The sequence below is a fragment of the Leiobunum rupestre genome, chromosome 4, assembly GCF_980474605.1.
Source record: "Leiobunum rupestre chromosome 4, qqLeiRupe1.1.hap1, whole genome shotgun sequence".
NCBI lineage: Eukaryota > Metazoa > Arthropoda > Arachnida > Opiliones > Sclerosomatidae > Leiobunum > Leiobunum rupestre.
The window spans coordinates 60,441,957-60,458,131 of NC_143387.1; the positions used below are offsets into that span (position 1 = coordinate 60,441,957).

Below are 16,175 nucleotides of genomic sequence, written 5' to 3' on the forward strand. Positions count from 1 at the left end.
TTACGAAATATTTTCTGTAAATTTAAATTCTGGAACTTGGGTAATTACATTTCAAATAAAAATATACTTAAAAAAAACGGTGCGTGTCCTATAAGTTCGGACCTTTCACAACCCCTTTTCGTTTTCCACTTCGTTAGGACACGGAGGTTATTTATATCGTTATTTGTGTGAAGTTTATTTTCAATAGGTGGGGTAGTTTCTGAGAAACAGCGTTACAGACCTAACACCATTTGAGTCGCTAGTGAAGGAGCTACGCTCCAACAATGAAATTGAATCTTCGGTAAATTTCCAAACACACTGTACAACTGCCAAAACAACTTCATTATAACATGTTCTAACTCACCTTGTAAATAAATTACTACGAGTAATAGTTTAATCAACCAGTACACTAACTTAAAACAACATAATAATGTACGAAAAAACTACCTATAACAAAGTGCACTCTAAACCACTTATTTATTACTTTATGGATGTAATACTTGTTTGTTACTTTTGGCCATACGAAGTTTTCCGCAAAATAGTGTCACACTTATTTGTTTCTTTTGGCCTTACGAGGTTTTCCGCAAAATAGTGTCACACTTATTTGTTAATTACCTCTCCGAGGGGACAAAGTCCCCTAGGAGGGGTTATACAACCACCGTGTCTGTCTGTGGGTCTGTGGGTCTGTGGGTCTGTGGGTCTGTAGGTCTGTAGGTCTGTGGGTCTGTCAGGCCTGCGAACGCGTTCGCATTTTCGGTGCAAAGTGTAATCACTGCGTTCGCAGTTTCTCGAAGGGTTGGCAAAACCACCGTGTGACGGTGAGCGTTAACGGATGCATTTGCGGTTTGGTTTGGATGGTTTTTTTTCGCTCACCGTCGTGACGGTTTGGTGTTTTACGTTTTTGTAATGTTTATGCGTAGGTTGTGAGTGTTGAATTTGTTGTATTTGTGTTCTGATGGTTGTGCATGTTGAGTCTGTTGTGTTTATATGGGCGTTTTCTCTCCAACTTCTTCTTAATGACTTCGGGACGGACCGAGTGCTGAGTGTAATGCTACCTCTCAACGTTCAATGGCAGGGTTTCCACCAGTTGTACACGGTATTCGTCTTAGTATCAATTTGCGATCGCATCGGGCGGGATTTGAACCCGAGACCTCCTGCTTGACAGGCGGAGGTTCTACCACAGAACCACCGACACTTGTTACGCCTTATTGAAAATTAGACCTTCAGCTTTATCGGAAGCGTATTTAATAGAGTACGAAATTTTGGTTTAATTGAAATAGAATTGAAATTGAAATGATTGCATCGAAGAAATTCTAATTTAGCGTTTCTCTATTGATTAAAAACAAATGCGCCACCCAGGTTTCGAAACCAGACCATTCGGCTTGGCAGTCGAGCGCTCTACCACAGAACCACCGATAGCTGCTTAGGTTCACTGAAATTAAGACACGCATCGTAAGCATAATAGGTAATAAAGTCTTTTTTATTAATGAATTTATGAAGGCCTAATCTGGTTTTTTTAAAAGGTTAAATCTTGTTTTAGCGCAGTCAGCCGAGATAAGAGGGTTAAAGGGTAGACCCTGTGGGTGGTCCACTTTGTTAGTTTTTTTGTTATTTATTTACGGGTATTTTTAACGACCTATATATAGTTGTGTTAATTCAAAGGAGATAATTTAACGTTAATTGCTTTAAGAGCTGGCGGTTAGTCAAGTGGCTCTCTGTGCTTTGTTGATGGTAAGGTTTTTGCTTCTTGTAAATATATTTGGTGTGGATATTTGGATATCTACGATTTCTAACGCAGTCAATGATTTCCTGGGTGTGCGAGTCATTATATGATATTGGAAATTGGACGGCATTGGTCTTTTTCATGCGGTATGTGTCACAACGTCAACTCGAAGTCTACGAGCGTTGAAATAAAATGAGCGTTAAAGATGCGGCAAGTATTTCGTAAGCGAGAAAAATACAAATACCATCTGTAGATATTTCTTTCATTAAAATTTGCTTAGTATTATATTCAACTGATAAACATGTACTGTAAAAAGGTTTAAATTCAATTGTGCATTGTTTTAGTAAGTCTAACTCACTGTTGTAACTACTTAATTTATAATATTCTGAATAAATTAAACTCGATTGTTTCGTCTCAATTATTAAAATTAAAATTTTATACCGGGCAGGGTTTGAACCGAGAATACGTTTTTCGTAAATAACTCTGAATTGCGGAGATATCTTTGGGGGTCGTGTCGAGAAATTAATACCACTAGGGACCATTCTTCCGAGGAGAGGTATATTTTGGCTTGCCAACTTGTTTTGGTCATACGTTGAAAGTGTCACTCTTATATGTTAGTACATGTACATGAAACTAGGGCTTCTAACGATGATCTGAATAAGGCAATCTGATTACTATTTATCATATAAGATATATCGCCGATAAAAAACCTGAATTAACTGGCTACCTGTTCCTTTTTTAATCTGACCTGCGGCAATCTAGTTTTGTTATCTCGTTTCGGTAACCGACGAGGCCACAGCTATAGAAAGCAGTTATTTTCTCTGATAAGCGCGTAGATATCTGTCTATATGATGTCTACTTCCCGACATCTAGTTGAATGTTTTTTATTCTTTTAAATTTTTGTATAGCAACAAAAAAAATGGCTTAGTTCCAAGAAGTCAATATAAAGATATACTAAAAAAGTATATCCGCCGTTATCGCGGGTTAAAGATACAATTTAAAAAACAGATCAATCCGTGAAAGTCATATAGGCTTGTCAGACAAGCGCAAAAGCGTATCCGCGTATTGCCGTTAGAGTAAAAAATCTGTTATCCGCTAAAGGTATTGGATTAAAAATAATCCAGTTCATCTGTGAAAGCATCAGACACCAGATCAGCGTTAGAAGCCCTACATGAAACCAATACAAATAAATCCATATAGGATTGTGTGTAAAACCTGTTCTAAGGGGAACGATCTCCTAACTATTGGAACGAATCTATTCTATTGTGTAGTTTACAAGCCTTTCTCCAGAGGGCGAAGGAGCATTCGTTCTTATTTGAACGAAGTAAAATATCTTGAACACACCGTTCTCTGTTACATACCTTTAGAACGCTATCTTTCAATTTTGAACAGACTGTTCTAAGTTGAACGTCTTCTGAACGAATTTTTTTAACAGTGTAGGTACCGTTTATTGCCCCCCAAAAGTTGTAAAAACCCTTCTTTGAACTTTGAAGCAACGAGGATAGAAAAACCAATATTCAACGACTTTAGAGAGCAGCTTTTTCGAGTAATGAGGTGTGAAAAAATAGGTCGTTTCATCCAAATTAAAATAAATAATTATACTTAAAACCAAAATAAAAACTAAACTAAGAATTAAATGTATGAAAGGACTCACCCCTTACCAAAATGTGAGTCTTAAGACCTTTTCACACGAGCCAACTTTTTAAATCAAAATGCTGAGTCAGCAAAAATGGATCAGTGAAATGGATTAGATGAAACTCATTATAGTCTCATTTTGGAAGACCCAATTCTGGAGACTTGAGATAAGCTTAATTGAGAGTTGATTGTGGGTTACAATATTAGATTAGAATAAGAGTTATTTAAGACTTCACTTTAGTCTCATATGGGGAGACCCATTTTTAAGGACTTGAAAGAGACTTAATTGAGAGTTGCTTAGAGGTTACAATATTAGATTAGAATACGGGTTTTTTAAGACTTCGTTTAGTCTCATATTGGGAGACTAAATTTTGGGGACTTGAAAAAGGCTTAAATGAGAGTAGATAATGGGTTACAATATTAGATTAGAATAAGGGTTATTTAAGATTACACTTTAGTCTCATATGGGGAGATTCATTTCTGGGGACTTGAAAGAGACTTAATTGAGAGTTGCTTAGAGGTTACAATATTAGATTAGAATAAGGGTTATTTAAGACTTCCCTTTAGTCTCATATTGGGAGACTCAATTTTGGGTACTTGAAAAGGGCTTAAATGAGAGTTGATTAAGGGTTACAATATTAGATTAGAATAAGGGTTATTTAAGACTTCACTTTAGTCTCATATTGGGAGACTCAATTTTGGGTACTTGAAAAGGGCTTAAATGAGAGTTGATTAAGGGTTACAATATTAGATTAGAATAAGGGTTATTTAAGACTTCACTTTAGTCTCATATTGGGAGACTCAATTTTGGGGACTTGAAAAAGGCTTAAATGAGAGTTGATTATGGGTTACAATTTTTGATTAGAATAAGGGTTATTTAAACTTCACTTTAGTCTCATATTGGGATACTCAATTTTGAGGACTTGAAAAACGCTTAAATGAGAGTTGATTATGGGTTACAATTTTAGATTAAAATAAGAGTCATTTAAGACTTCACTTTAGTCTCATATGGGGAGATTCATTTCTGGGGACTTGAAAGTTGCTTAGAGGTTACAATTTGAAGTTAAAATAAAAGTAATCGTAAATATAATGGCCACTTAAGTTTGATATTAAACAGGTTATTAAAAGCTTATTGTTCAACTACCATGATGGATTGCAACTTGAATCTTGGTTACAAAATGGTCATAAGGGATGGGCTGGCTAATTTTGGTTAAGCTCAACTCACTTGAAACCCTAAAATTTTTGTAATAAAATAACCGTTTAAAATTTTTAAGTATACTAAATAATATAAATATATATAAATTTTTAAACTAGGATATTTCCTTTCAAGTAAAATTTATTCCGTATGAGTGTGTAAATAAACTGAGCTGAGTTAAAAGTAGCCTAGCATCTAGAGCCAGCCATGAAGTCTGGAGATTTTAGAACTTGCAATCCAGCATGGCAGCTGAACATAGTAGTCATTTTTTATTTAGTGTTTAATAATTATTTTAACGTTGGATTTGAACGGACGCCCGACCGTGAAAGTGGTCTGCTGTATAGCGACCGCCATGCAATAACTGGTGAAGAATTTAACTATAAATCACAGTGGACTGCTCACATATAGGGCACCCTGGTTGTACTCATATCGGCAGATTTACCAGTATATCCAGAGTTTAAATCGAGTCTCCTAAAAATCGCATTAAAAAAGTCTTAGTAGAGTCTCCTACAAAGAGTAAAACGCAGGTATAAATAGAGTCTCCTACAAAGAGTAAAACGCAGGTATAAATAGAGTCTCCTACAAATAGTAAAACGCAGGTATAAATAGAGTCTCCTACAAAGAGTAAAACGCAGGTATAAATAGAGTCTCCTACAAATAGTAAACCGCAGGTATAAATAGAGTCTCCTACAAATAGTAAAACGCAGGTATAAATAGAGTCTCCTACGAATAGTAAAACGCAGGTATAAATAGAGTCTCCTACAAATAGTAAAATACAGGTCTTAATTGAGGCTCCTACAGAAAGCGAATTTTAATGCAGTGTCTTTCAAATCGCAAAAATCATGTCTAAATTGAGTTTCCTAAAAATTAAAAAATATGGGTTTAAACCGAATCTCCTAGAAATCACGGAAATAGTGTTTAAATCAAGTCTCAAACAAATCGCAAAAAACAAGTTTAAATTAAGTCTCCCACAAATAGTAAAACGCGGGACTAAATTGGGTCCCTACAAATAAAAAATCTGGGTTTAAATCAAATCTCCCAGAAATCAGGGAAAAAGGGGTTTAAATCAAGTCTCAAACAAATCGCTAAAAACAAATCTAAATTAGGTCTCATAGCAAGATCTTAAATAGAGCTAAAAACGAGTCTTCTTTAAGGCTAGCTTAAAGAAACGTAAATAAAACTTGATTGTATCTAGATTTAAGTATATTTTTAGTCTGAGTTTTGGACTGTGGGAGGCTTATTCATGATTTATTATGGGCTTTGAATAAGTCTTTTTTAAGGTTTTATTTTCGAAACATAATTTTGGTAAGGGACAGGACACGATACTCTAGAATTTTACGGAAATAACGGAATCCGTTGGAAATATATCGCTGATAAGGCAGCCTGGATGGGTGGTTTCTACGAACGATTAGTAAGGACATGCAAGGACGTTATTCGGAAGACACTCGGGATGGCATCTTTGTCGTACCAGGAACTAGAAACGATCGTGATTGAAGCCGAAGCGGTTGTCAATTCTCATCCCGTAACCTACGTGTTCAGCGACAGCCGCGAACCAATGCCTCTTTCGCCGGCCGAATTTCTAACGGGTAAACGTCTCACCAGCTTACCACCTCAACAACTAAAGGAAAGCGAAATCCCAAACTCTCAGCGAAAATACGCAATAAGAGTACGTTATTGTACCAATCTAAAGGAAAAACCCTTCAAACGCTGGAAAGAAGAATATTTAATGGAGCTTAGAAACGCCCACCACGTTTTGCCAAACAAACGTAACACTATCTTCAAAAAAGGAGATGTGGTGTTGGTGCACGAGGAAAAAATTCCCAAAAACATGTGGCGTTTAGCGGTCGTCACAGAAGTTATTTTGGGGCGCGATGGCCACGTTAGGTCATGTATGGTTCGTTTGCCAAACAGAAACATCATCAAACGTCCAATTAGGCTCCTCTACCCTCTGGAAATCCGAAATGATGAAAACGACTAAATTTGACTTGTATGAAAATTAACATTCAAATAATTTCATGTCAATTTTGGGGGGGAATGTGAAAAAATAGGTCGTTTCATCCAAATTAAAATAAATAATTATACTTAAAACCAAAATAAAAACTAAACTAAGAATTAAATGTATGTAGAACCATAAACTAAAGTAGTTTTAAACGTCCAAAAAAGGTAGGTGTAAATATATATAAAAGGTGTTCATTTGTATATGTAATATATTTTAGCGCATTTAACTTTAAAATTAAGAACGCGCGAAAAAGGCAGGAGAGTTGTGTTTTGAATTCTACCACGAGCGATCGTGTGAAATTTGTCTTGAATAAAAGCTTATATATTTGAAAGTTAGTCTTAACGTTCTTTTGGATTTAATTACGACGGTTAAGCCTAGCGAACAAATTATATATGATCCTAGTTTTTCAGTTGATTAGGATTAGCTTAGAGAATAGTTAAACGCTCTCCCACAAGTACGCGACGGGCTATTCCGTTTCTAAAATAGTCACTTCATGGGGTACCCGAATATTCAATTTTTTGGTACTCGGTAATCGACGAGTATTCTCCAATTAATTATTTGGGATCAAGCTCGAGTAGTCGCACAGCCCTAATCAGTACTCCACACGCGGGTACCCTCAGTACCAGTAATCTCTACCTCACCTTCGACATAGGAATGGCTATCCTGTGGACCAAACCCACCTCCCCCCCTTCACAATGCGGCTGATGGTTTTTCTCTCTTATCAAAAACCTCGGTTTCTGTACACTTAAGTTTAACAGTCATCATCGTTTAAAATGTAAATCAAAAGAAATTACCAAATGTAATAATAGCTCCTCCAATTATATTTGGTCTAATGTGTCATACATAGTTTCTGTAATTAACATAAATAATAATAACGTTCAAATAACACGGCGGAAATTAATAATATTAATTAAAAACCATTTTGTTAATTTAACAATCGTCAGGCTTACGAGTAGCGTTGGCCAACGGGTGTATAGGTAAGCAAGTCGGTCTAGCTAAAATATTAGTTCCACATCATCCGAATGTATGGGCCCTCAAGGGCTTGAATGGGCATCGCTATCGAGAAAATCTTATACCTCATGAATTTACGTATCATTTACATATGTGATCTCTGTGGTTTCAAGAAATCAATTTCCCAAATTTAAGGGAAAGAGGTGCAGTCATTTATAAAGGCGCACTTATGTATGTTGATGGTCCTTGCACATTACGTGTCCAGCTATGATAGAGTCGCAGATTATATTGAAAATTAATTTCCAAAACATTTCGCGGCCGAAAACTTGATTCAATACTTATCGACATGGACGATAGTTTTCGTAGGAGTTCGCGTAGGAGTATACGCGAACGTCTGGATCTCATTCTGGAGGAACCCCAACTCATTTTATTTACTTATCTTAAAAGACTTTTGACACAGACAAAGATGGCTGCGCTGCGAATTCTCGGAACCCCGGTGACCCTTCCACGAAACCCCAGGGTTCCGCGGAACACCTTTTGGAAACCACTGATCTACGGATATTTTTGCTTATGATTGTACATTAATTACACGGCTCACAGCTTCATTTAGTGTCATACTATTGTTACCTATGATTGAGCGCCAAGAAAGCCGGCGATCAAAAATAACACCAAGATCACGTAAAGGAATAGCAACCCCAGATATCGTCAACGGGGAAGTGACATCCCGTTTTGTCGAGACACACAGACTTACACATTTCTCGGGGAACAAAAAGAAGCGCAAGCTCAGCAAGTACAGCGTGGCACAACGCGCAATAATAATAATAATCAGCTAGGCTAATACCCAAGGCACCACCTTAGGCCTAAATCATCAAGCGACGTTTAAAGCCATTAATTCAGGTGGTTGGGTTACAAAATGCCGGTTTCAGGGGCGTAACTCCATTATTTGAAAAGTTGTCAAAAACGACATCTGGCGTTTCCGACGTAACTATTATCGCTTTGCAAAATACGACAACTCCACGTGAAAGGAAATAAAAAAGTATTAAATATTGCTTGTGGTTTCATTTTTCTATCGTTTACACGTTTCGAGAAAATTTAAGATAAATGCAAAAACTCCCTTTGTCGAAGACTTTTGTAACAGACTGTACAACCATAAATGCTCAATCACACGGTCTATATTAGAAACAGTTATTCCCTATATTAACTTAAAAACAATACGCCGAACTAGAGTCGGAAATAGGCCACGTGTCAGAATTTATAGCCTGGTGTACCGCAAACAGAGTGCACACCACCGGAGGTCCTCATCATAATGCCCTACGCCAGCGTCCGCAGCCCGGACAGGTGACAGAACAGCCAAGGCAGCGAGATAACCTTACCACTGACGGTCTCACCTTCGACGCAAGCCACTCAACACAGAAGAAGGTGCAACAATGGGACGACCAACCCCTCACTTCGCACGCAGCAGTGTTAATAAGAGTGGATGCTCTAGCAACTCCAGCCGACACCCTACCTACGTATAGGTAGAGAGCCATACCCTTCAGAGCTTATAAAGGGGAACGACGGGAAGACAGCGACCCAAGTAACCCGGCACAGCTGGCACCGGACACCCGGTGTTGCCCCAAAAGGCCGGGAAACAGGACCACCTCATACGGAGACCCGCCGCCCCACAGCAGGCTACCCAATCCTCCGAGGCGGCCAGTTTGCCTGGACCCTCTCCGTTAGCCAGAGCCGAAGCTCAGTTTCCAGCCCATACCTGACCGAAGTCGGAGGTGGAGATCAGAGCACCAGCAACTTAATCTCGAACTAATCGATATTTGTATTTCAGGCGGAATAAAGCATAACGTCTGGGATTTTGATCGAAAAACCACTATTTATCCAGACAACTAGGTTGGCAGGTTTGTCAAAGAATGCTTTTTTGAGCCTCCCTGGTTCATGACAAATCTTCTGCCTGTCTATACACAAAGTAAATAACCACATAAGTAGTATTTTATAGAATAGTTTATTCGCTTTGACCTGGTACCGATTAGAACCAATCTAATTTAGCGCTTTTTCATCAGCTATAGAAGAGCTGAAATTGCTATTGCATTCTGAAGTTTGGATCCTACGTTGAAATTTTTATCCCCGTCACTAAATTCTAGTGTTTGTTCCCACGTATTAACTATACTTACAAGAGACGACCCGAGGTGATAATCACCGATTTTGTTCAAAGTCGGGTTTAATGTACACCTACATGTAACTTGTAAAATCCGCAAGGGAAAAGTTGCGACGGGATTTCGTTTTGCCATGGCAATCGATAACGTTTTTGACAACATGATTTGGAATTATTTCCATTGAAAATAACATGAGAATCTGAAGGATCTTAAGGGTCCCCCAATTGACCAAATTGCATTTAAACTTGATTAAATGTTTTTTTAACGGTTTTGAAATTTTAAAATTTTTTTAAAAGGTTTCACCCCCAAAATCCTTCAGATTCCCATGTTATTTTCAATTGGAAAATTCCAAATCATGTTGTCAAAAACGTTTTCGGTTGCCATGGAAAAACAAAAGCCCGTCGCAACTTTTCCCTTGCAGGTTTTTTAAGGTACATGGAGGTGTACACTATACCCGAGTTTGAACAAAATCGGTGATTATCACCTCGGGTCGTCTCCATGTTAGTTAATTACATAACATTTATTAAGGTCAAGAATATATACAATGAATAATGTTTGCCCGACATACCAATGCCATGCCAAATGACCGTCGACCACCTCCACGTGCGCTCACAATCTGGATATCAACATCTACACTGTACGGTAGCGCACCCCAGCGGTATCTCATTTAACAACATAAATAAACATGTATACACAACCCGCGGCGTAGTAACCAGGAGGACAAGGGGACAATGTCCCCTCCTAAATTTTCTACTAGGGGACATCACCTGTGTTTGTCCCCCACCCCCTGAAATTGGTTTTTACAACCATTATGAAAAAAGATAAATTTGTCGTTTAAAACTTTTAACAACAAAGTAAGAGCGAATTCAAATTCAACTTTCGATTTTTGGTGAAATTTCCAAATATTTGTCCACTTTAATAATATAATATATTGTGGAGCGCCTCGCTCGCTTCGCATGTGAGGGTAGTTTCGCTCGCAATGTACCCCGCAAACTCAAAAACGTTCCTACGCCTTGTACACAACATACCTCGAAGGGCTTGCCACCACCCTCCTTCGCATTGCAACCCGGCCACCTTGGGTATTAGCCTAGCTGATTATTATTATTATTATAAGTTTTTTTATACAAATATTTTGATTAATAATATAATTATTATGAAAACACTTTAACAATGGTTCCTTTAAGTGCGCCGTAATCAAATAAGTGTATTATATTTTGTGAAGTTTCTGGCTAAAATCAAGAATATGGTTTTATGAAAAATGTCATTTATGGTAAATCCGGTAGACCACGCTCAAATATTAAAAAATAAACTTTTTCCTGGCGGTATCGCCGACAAAACCACTACCCAGTTTAATGTGTAGCATCTCTAACAGGAAGACCACCCGAGGTGTAACACACCGATTTCGTTCAAACTCGGGCGTTAAGTAGGCCTTAATGCCGGTTGAAAATTCCCAAAAGGAAAATTTTCAACCAGCATTAGTTTTGCCATGGCAACCGAAAATGTTTTTGACAACACAAAATGGAAAATTCCCTACCCAAAAAAACATGGAAATTAAATTTTTTTAAATGCAAAAAACTAGAAAAAATTGATCAATTCGTCAATTTTGATAAATTTTTTCTAGTTTTTGAATTTTAGAAATTTTCAAAATCTAATGTTTTTTTGGGTAGGGAATTTTCCATTTTGTGTTGTCAAAAACATTTTCGGTTGCCATGGAAAAACTAATGGATGGATGGTACTACAAATGAAATTTGTAAATCAACGATATATCTTGAGTGGGAATTAGAATAGAGTTAAAATGTAAAATTAAAATTTTAAAGCTATTTTAAATTTTAATTATATTTCTGTAACCTTCGTCATGTGCACGGGAGACAGTGGCGCCAGCGTCGCAACCAGAACTTTCAGGTTGACTATTTATATACAGTTTAAATAATTACAATTGTATTGAGTCAAATGCATATCCTTCATTGACGCTAGTATAGTACTTACAGAGCATCCATACTAGGGGACCACACCTCAGTTCAAAGGTGTTACCTTCATGCGCAATATTTATGACTCGACTCGTAATTAGTACGTCGACAAACGAAAGTCCGTGTTTGATCTTTAGTACAGTATGTGTGCTAAGGTCATTCAATGAGTTCTTGTTGTAGGCACCTTTTCGTCTTGAGCATCGTCACGGTTCCCACACCGTTGTGATCTATAGTTTGGGTGACCTTAGATAAAATTAAATTTTAACCTTTCACTTCAGTAAGAATTAGCTAATCACAATTACTAAAGCGTAAATTAGATATTTGCGAATTTGTTTTTCATTCTGTTATCGAAATAAGAAACTACGAGCACGTGCGGCTTTTGTTAACGCACGCGAGCAAAAAATATTTTGGAAATTTTAATAATATATGAAGCACGTGACTCGCAGTCGCGCGTCATTTCATTTGAAAAATGTGAACGCTTCAAAACGAAGTCGGATTTGAAAAGGATCTAACGGTCTTGGTTCTACCATTTTGACGATTGTTCGCGCAAACCACGACGGAAATGTCACAGAGAAATGTCAGAGCTTCGTGGGAAGAGGAAGAATTCGAGCTTCCGGCGGACATGGTGGAGGGTTTCAGGGATGCCCGCAGATCGGGACACTTGCTGGACGCCAAACTCCGTTCCAGCGATGGAGTCCTGTTCCCCATTCACAAGTGAGATTGAAATCGCCAGAACCAAATTGACAATATCCGCTAATACTTCTTGTCGGGTTAAACAGGATCGTCTTGGAGATATTTAGCGCGTACCTGCGAGATAAGATAGGATCAGACCAAACCACGAGGATCTTCGAAGTACCTTTGCTGGGAGACACACTACGCCAAATCCTGGATTTCGTTTACGACGAGAGCCTGACCATCACTAAGGACAATGTGGTACAATTGACAAAGGCTTCTCACAGACTCGAGATCGGAGGATTACTAGTCAAATGCTGTCAGTGTATCGAGACAGACTTGGACAGCACCAAAGCGTTTCAATATCTTCAACTCGCCAAGAAATTCAGAGGTTGCACCGCGTTGAAGAAGAGGATTGACTCCTTCATTCTGGCCAATTTTACAAAGGTTGACTTTAACTCGTAAGCCGTTGATACCAGTTCTAAAAGAAGTGGGCGATCGTGTGTTCCTAGGTGGTGCGACAAAGTGGGGAATCTCGCGGTCTCCAGTTGGATGACGTCCTCGAATACCTGAAATCGGACGCTCTCAACGCCAGAGGAGAGGAGGACGTATTCGAAGCCGTGAACGCTTGGACTGCAAAAGAACCAGAGAATCAAGACGCCTATTTTCCCATTCTCTTCAAGGCGGTTCGCCTGGCTTTGTGCTCCCACCAGTAAGACAAGCACCAGTGGAAAAGACATTGAGGGATGCTGTTATAAATTTAATTATTGTCTCAGATTCTTGACGGAAACTGTGGCGTTGGACCCCAAGGTACGAACAAGCCCTGACTGTTCTCGGCTGGTGAACGAAGCCGTTTCATATCGTAACGCCGTAGAAAGCCAAGAAGGCGAGATCTTCCACGTCAACATTCCATTTGCCAGACCAAGAATGCCCCACGCGATTATCTTTGCCGTCGGCGGCTGGTCCGACCGTATCGCCTGTTCAGTCATGGAGTGCTACGACATTCGAACGGATCGGTGGTTCCTAACCAGCGACGGAGATTACACGCCGAGGGCCTACCACGGAATGGTCGTTTGCGACAACCTCATCTACGTCGTTGGAGGATTCGACGGCACCGATTGTCTGAACTCAGTCCGGACGTTCAACCCAGTGACTAAAGAATGGAAGGACCGAGGCTGTATGTACGAACAGCGTTGCTACGTCAGTGTCGTCGAAATGGGTGGTATCATTTACGCTATGGGAGGCTTTGATGGCTACGAACGCCTGGACTCTTGCGAAAGGTTCGACCCAAAGAGCAACCAATGGAGCTTGATCGCCAAGATGCGCAGAGTTCGAAGCGACGCTTCAGCCGCGGTTCTCAATAGTTAGTTCTCACGACTCAAACAGGACTAAACTTGAGGAAGGAAACTCAAATCTCTCTCTTAGACAAGGTGTACATTGTCGGCGGTTTCACCGGACGACACGTTCTTCAAAGCGCCGAAGTCTACGATCCCGCGACCAACCAGTGGACGAACATTAGTGACATGAACAGACGCCGAAGTGGACTCTCATTAGTGGCGTACCGAGAACGCTTGTACGCCCTGGGAGGTTTCGATGGAAATAGCCGACTGAAAACGGGTATGAGGTTGTAATACAAAGGCTATTAGCTGTATGGCTGACCTCCACAAAACTACAGCGGAAAGATACGATGGCCACAGTAATACGTGGACCGGGATCTCGGACATGTCCATCGCGAGAAGTAACTTCGCAACGACAGTCCTCGAGGATAAGATTTTCGCCATAGGTGGCTATCGGGGTAAGAGGGAAGAGGCGATAACGGACAGTTCTTGTTCCGATACTTAAGGTGTCGTTTCTCAGGTAACGGGACCGTAGATCTGGTGGAGGTATACAGCGTTGAAGACAACGACTGGACCGCGGCAGCCAGAATGATTACGAGCAGAAGCGCGCTCAACTGCTGCGTCGTGAATGGGTTGATGTCCACCACTGACCAATATTCCTATTTAGGAAATGCCCAATAAGACGCCCTAGCACTTCCAAAATTTAAAATGGTCATCATATTTTATGTAAAAGTTATCAAAATTCATGTTAAACTAAGGATGTTTCATCAGTATCATTTTTAATTTTCCTAAAATGTAATTTAAAACGCGGAATAAAAGTTTAACATGTTAAAATGTTAATAGTATTTACAGAAACGCTCCTAGTTCCAGAAGAATAGGTACGCTATCGGAAAGTGAGCAATGAGCGCCAAATATCGGCAAAGGCGCTCTAGTGTGCTGGAACGCAGAATGCACACAATTCATTCTCACTCCGAACCGAGAGACCCATGTAGTGCTTAAAACGGCCAACTGTTCTGGTTATTCAGCTCGTAATCTGAAGATATCTGAAGACAATCAGTTACTCAGATCAGGTGTATCTTTTTTTCTTAATACAGCAATCAGCTCTCAATATTCATTATCACAAGGTGGGGTGGCGGAGTGATTAGCACTTTCGCCTCCTAGCAAGAGGAGCCAGGTTCGATCCCAGCTTGTGGCACTGGGTGACAACTCGGAGCAGCTCCTTCCGCGTTGAGTTTGCAATTTATCTCCCTACTGGTTTAAGGGGTTTCCTCCGAGCTCTTCCCCTTTTATAAAAACTTGTAGGGGTTAACGGTAATAGTTTAATTATCAACGATATAAATCAATACTACAAAACAAATATTTCAAAATAATGATGGTTAACATACAGTTTAAATTTCAAAATGACTTAGGGTAAGTTCTTTGTGATACCAAGTTCTTTTAGAAAGGGTTCTTGGCTAGGTTCACGTTCACTGAGTACTAAAACACGGCTTATCACAATGCGCTTTATTTGATTAAAAATATTTGCAGTTTTTGCGTTAATCGAAAAGTTTAATAATGCTGAAGATGATTTACAAAATTGATGTTCCCGGTTTTGGACGAACAGCCAATAATCACAAGCTGAGTGCCTATGACCAAAGAGTATGGAGGTAATAGAGATAAAACAACCGGTAGAGGTCCGCAACGAAACATTCACCACCGAGGGGGTTGACAATGGGAAAAAACATCTGTAAACCGAGCTTCAAAATAGCTACCGTAGCGCCATTTCGGGATTCTTCGTAATCGAAAAGGCACAAATTTAATTGCAACAATAGCGCCAAAGAGAATTCTTTGATAGCGCTTGGTCTTTTCTTAGAGTACCTTTTTAATTTGAAAATGAATTTAGGTCATAAATATGGCAAAGTGAAATCAACCAAAAGTTTCAAAACGAAAAGCGGGACAAGAATCCCGAAATGGCGCTGCGGTAGCTATTTTGAAGCCCAGTTTACAGATGTTTCTCCCCACTGTCAACCCCCTCGGTGGTGAACGTTTCGTTGCGGACCACTCCCGGTTGTTTTATCTCTATTACCTCCATACTCTTTGCTATGACCACAGAGCTATTCGATCCAAAGAAAAGCCATTTCAGTTACACCTTCAACAAGAGGGCAAGTTAAATAAATAAATATGACTTATAGGTCACCCAAAGCCGGCCAGAAGTGACACGACGGGGTATCACAACCGTCCGGAAAATGATACAGCTGAGAGGGAGAAGGCAGTGCTCCGTGTAGAAGGCGCCACTGAATGGCGTTTTCCACGCGCGTTGTTAGACTGGAGACCCGCGAAACCATCCACGTTAGAGAGACTCTCCGACCGTAGAAGCCATTCGCGATATTTATAGGGGCAAAAGGTTTGGGAGGATCAAAGTCGTGGTGAACTAGGAGTTGATAAATAGTCCGGGTCAGTGTAAAATCAGTAAGTTTTGAAGATTTTCTCCCGAAATAAGTAGAGGCCCTTAGGTTAAATTTAAAAATGGAGGATGGGTCGTTAGTGGCATGAATGCCGCCATTCGCGTTGAAGAGACGGAAGTGGCGTAG

At 39.6% G+C, this 16,175-nt stretch overlaps 2 protein-coding genes across 2 annotated transcripts; both read left to right on the top strand.

The window, feature by feature from the left end:
- Nucleotides 1-5,919: 5,919 nt before the first annotated feature.
- On the top strand, nucleotides 5,920-6,510 carry LOC149948576 (uncharacterized). The gene has a single exon (XM_090171114.1). The coding sequence runs from the start codon at nucleotides 5,920-5,922 to the stop codon at nucleotides 6,508-6,510; it is 591 nt and encodes a 196-aa protein (XP_090027240.1).
- A 5,527-nt stretch (nucleotides 6,511-12,037) lies between these two features.
- On the top strand, nucleotides 12,038-14,362 carry LOC149948577 (kelch-like protein 10). The gene is made up of 7 exons (XM_090172194.1): nucleotides 12,038-12,310; nucleotides 12,376-12,715; nucleotides 12,781-12,980; nucleotides 13,045-13,631; nucleotides 13,694-13,885; nucleotides 13,944-14,063; nucleotides 14,126-14,362. The coding sequence occupies exons 1-7, from the start codon at nucleotides 12,159-12,161 to the stop codon at nucleotides 14,284-14,286; spliced, it is 1,752 nt and encodes a 583-aa protein (XP_090028320.1). The 5' UTR covers nucleotides 12,038-12,158; the 3' UTR covers nucleotides 14,287-14,362.
- The last annotated feature ends 1,813 nt before the right edge of the window (nucleotides 14,363-16,175 follow it).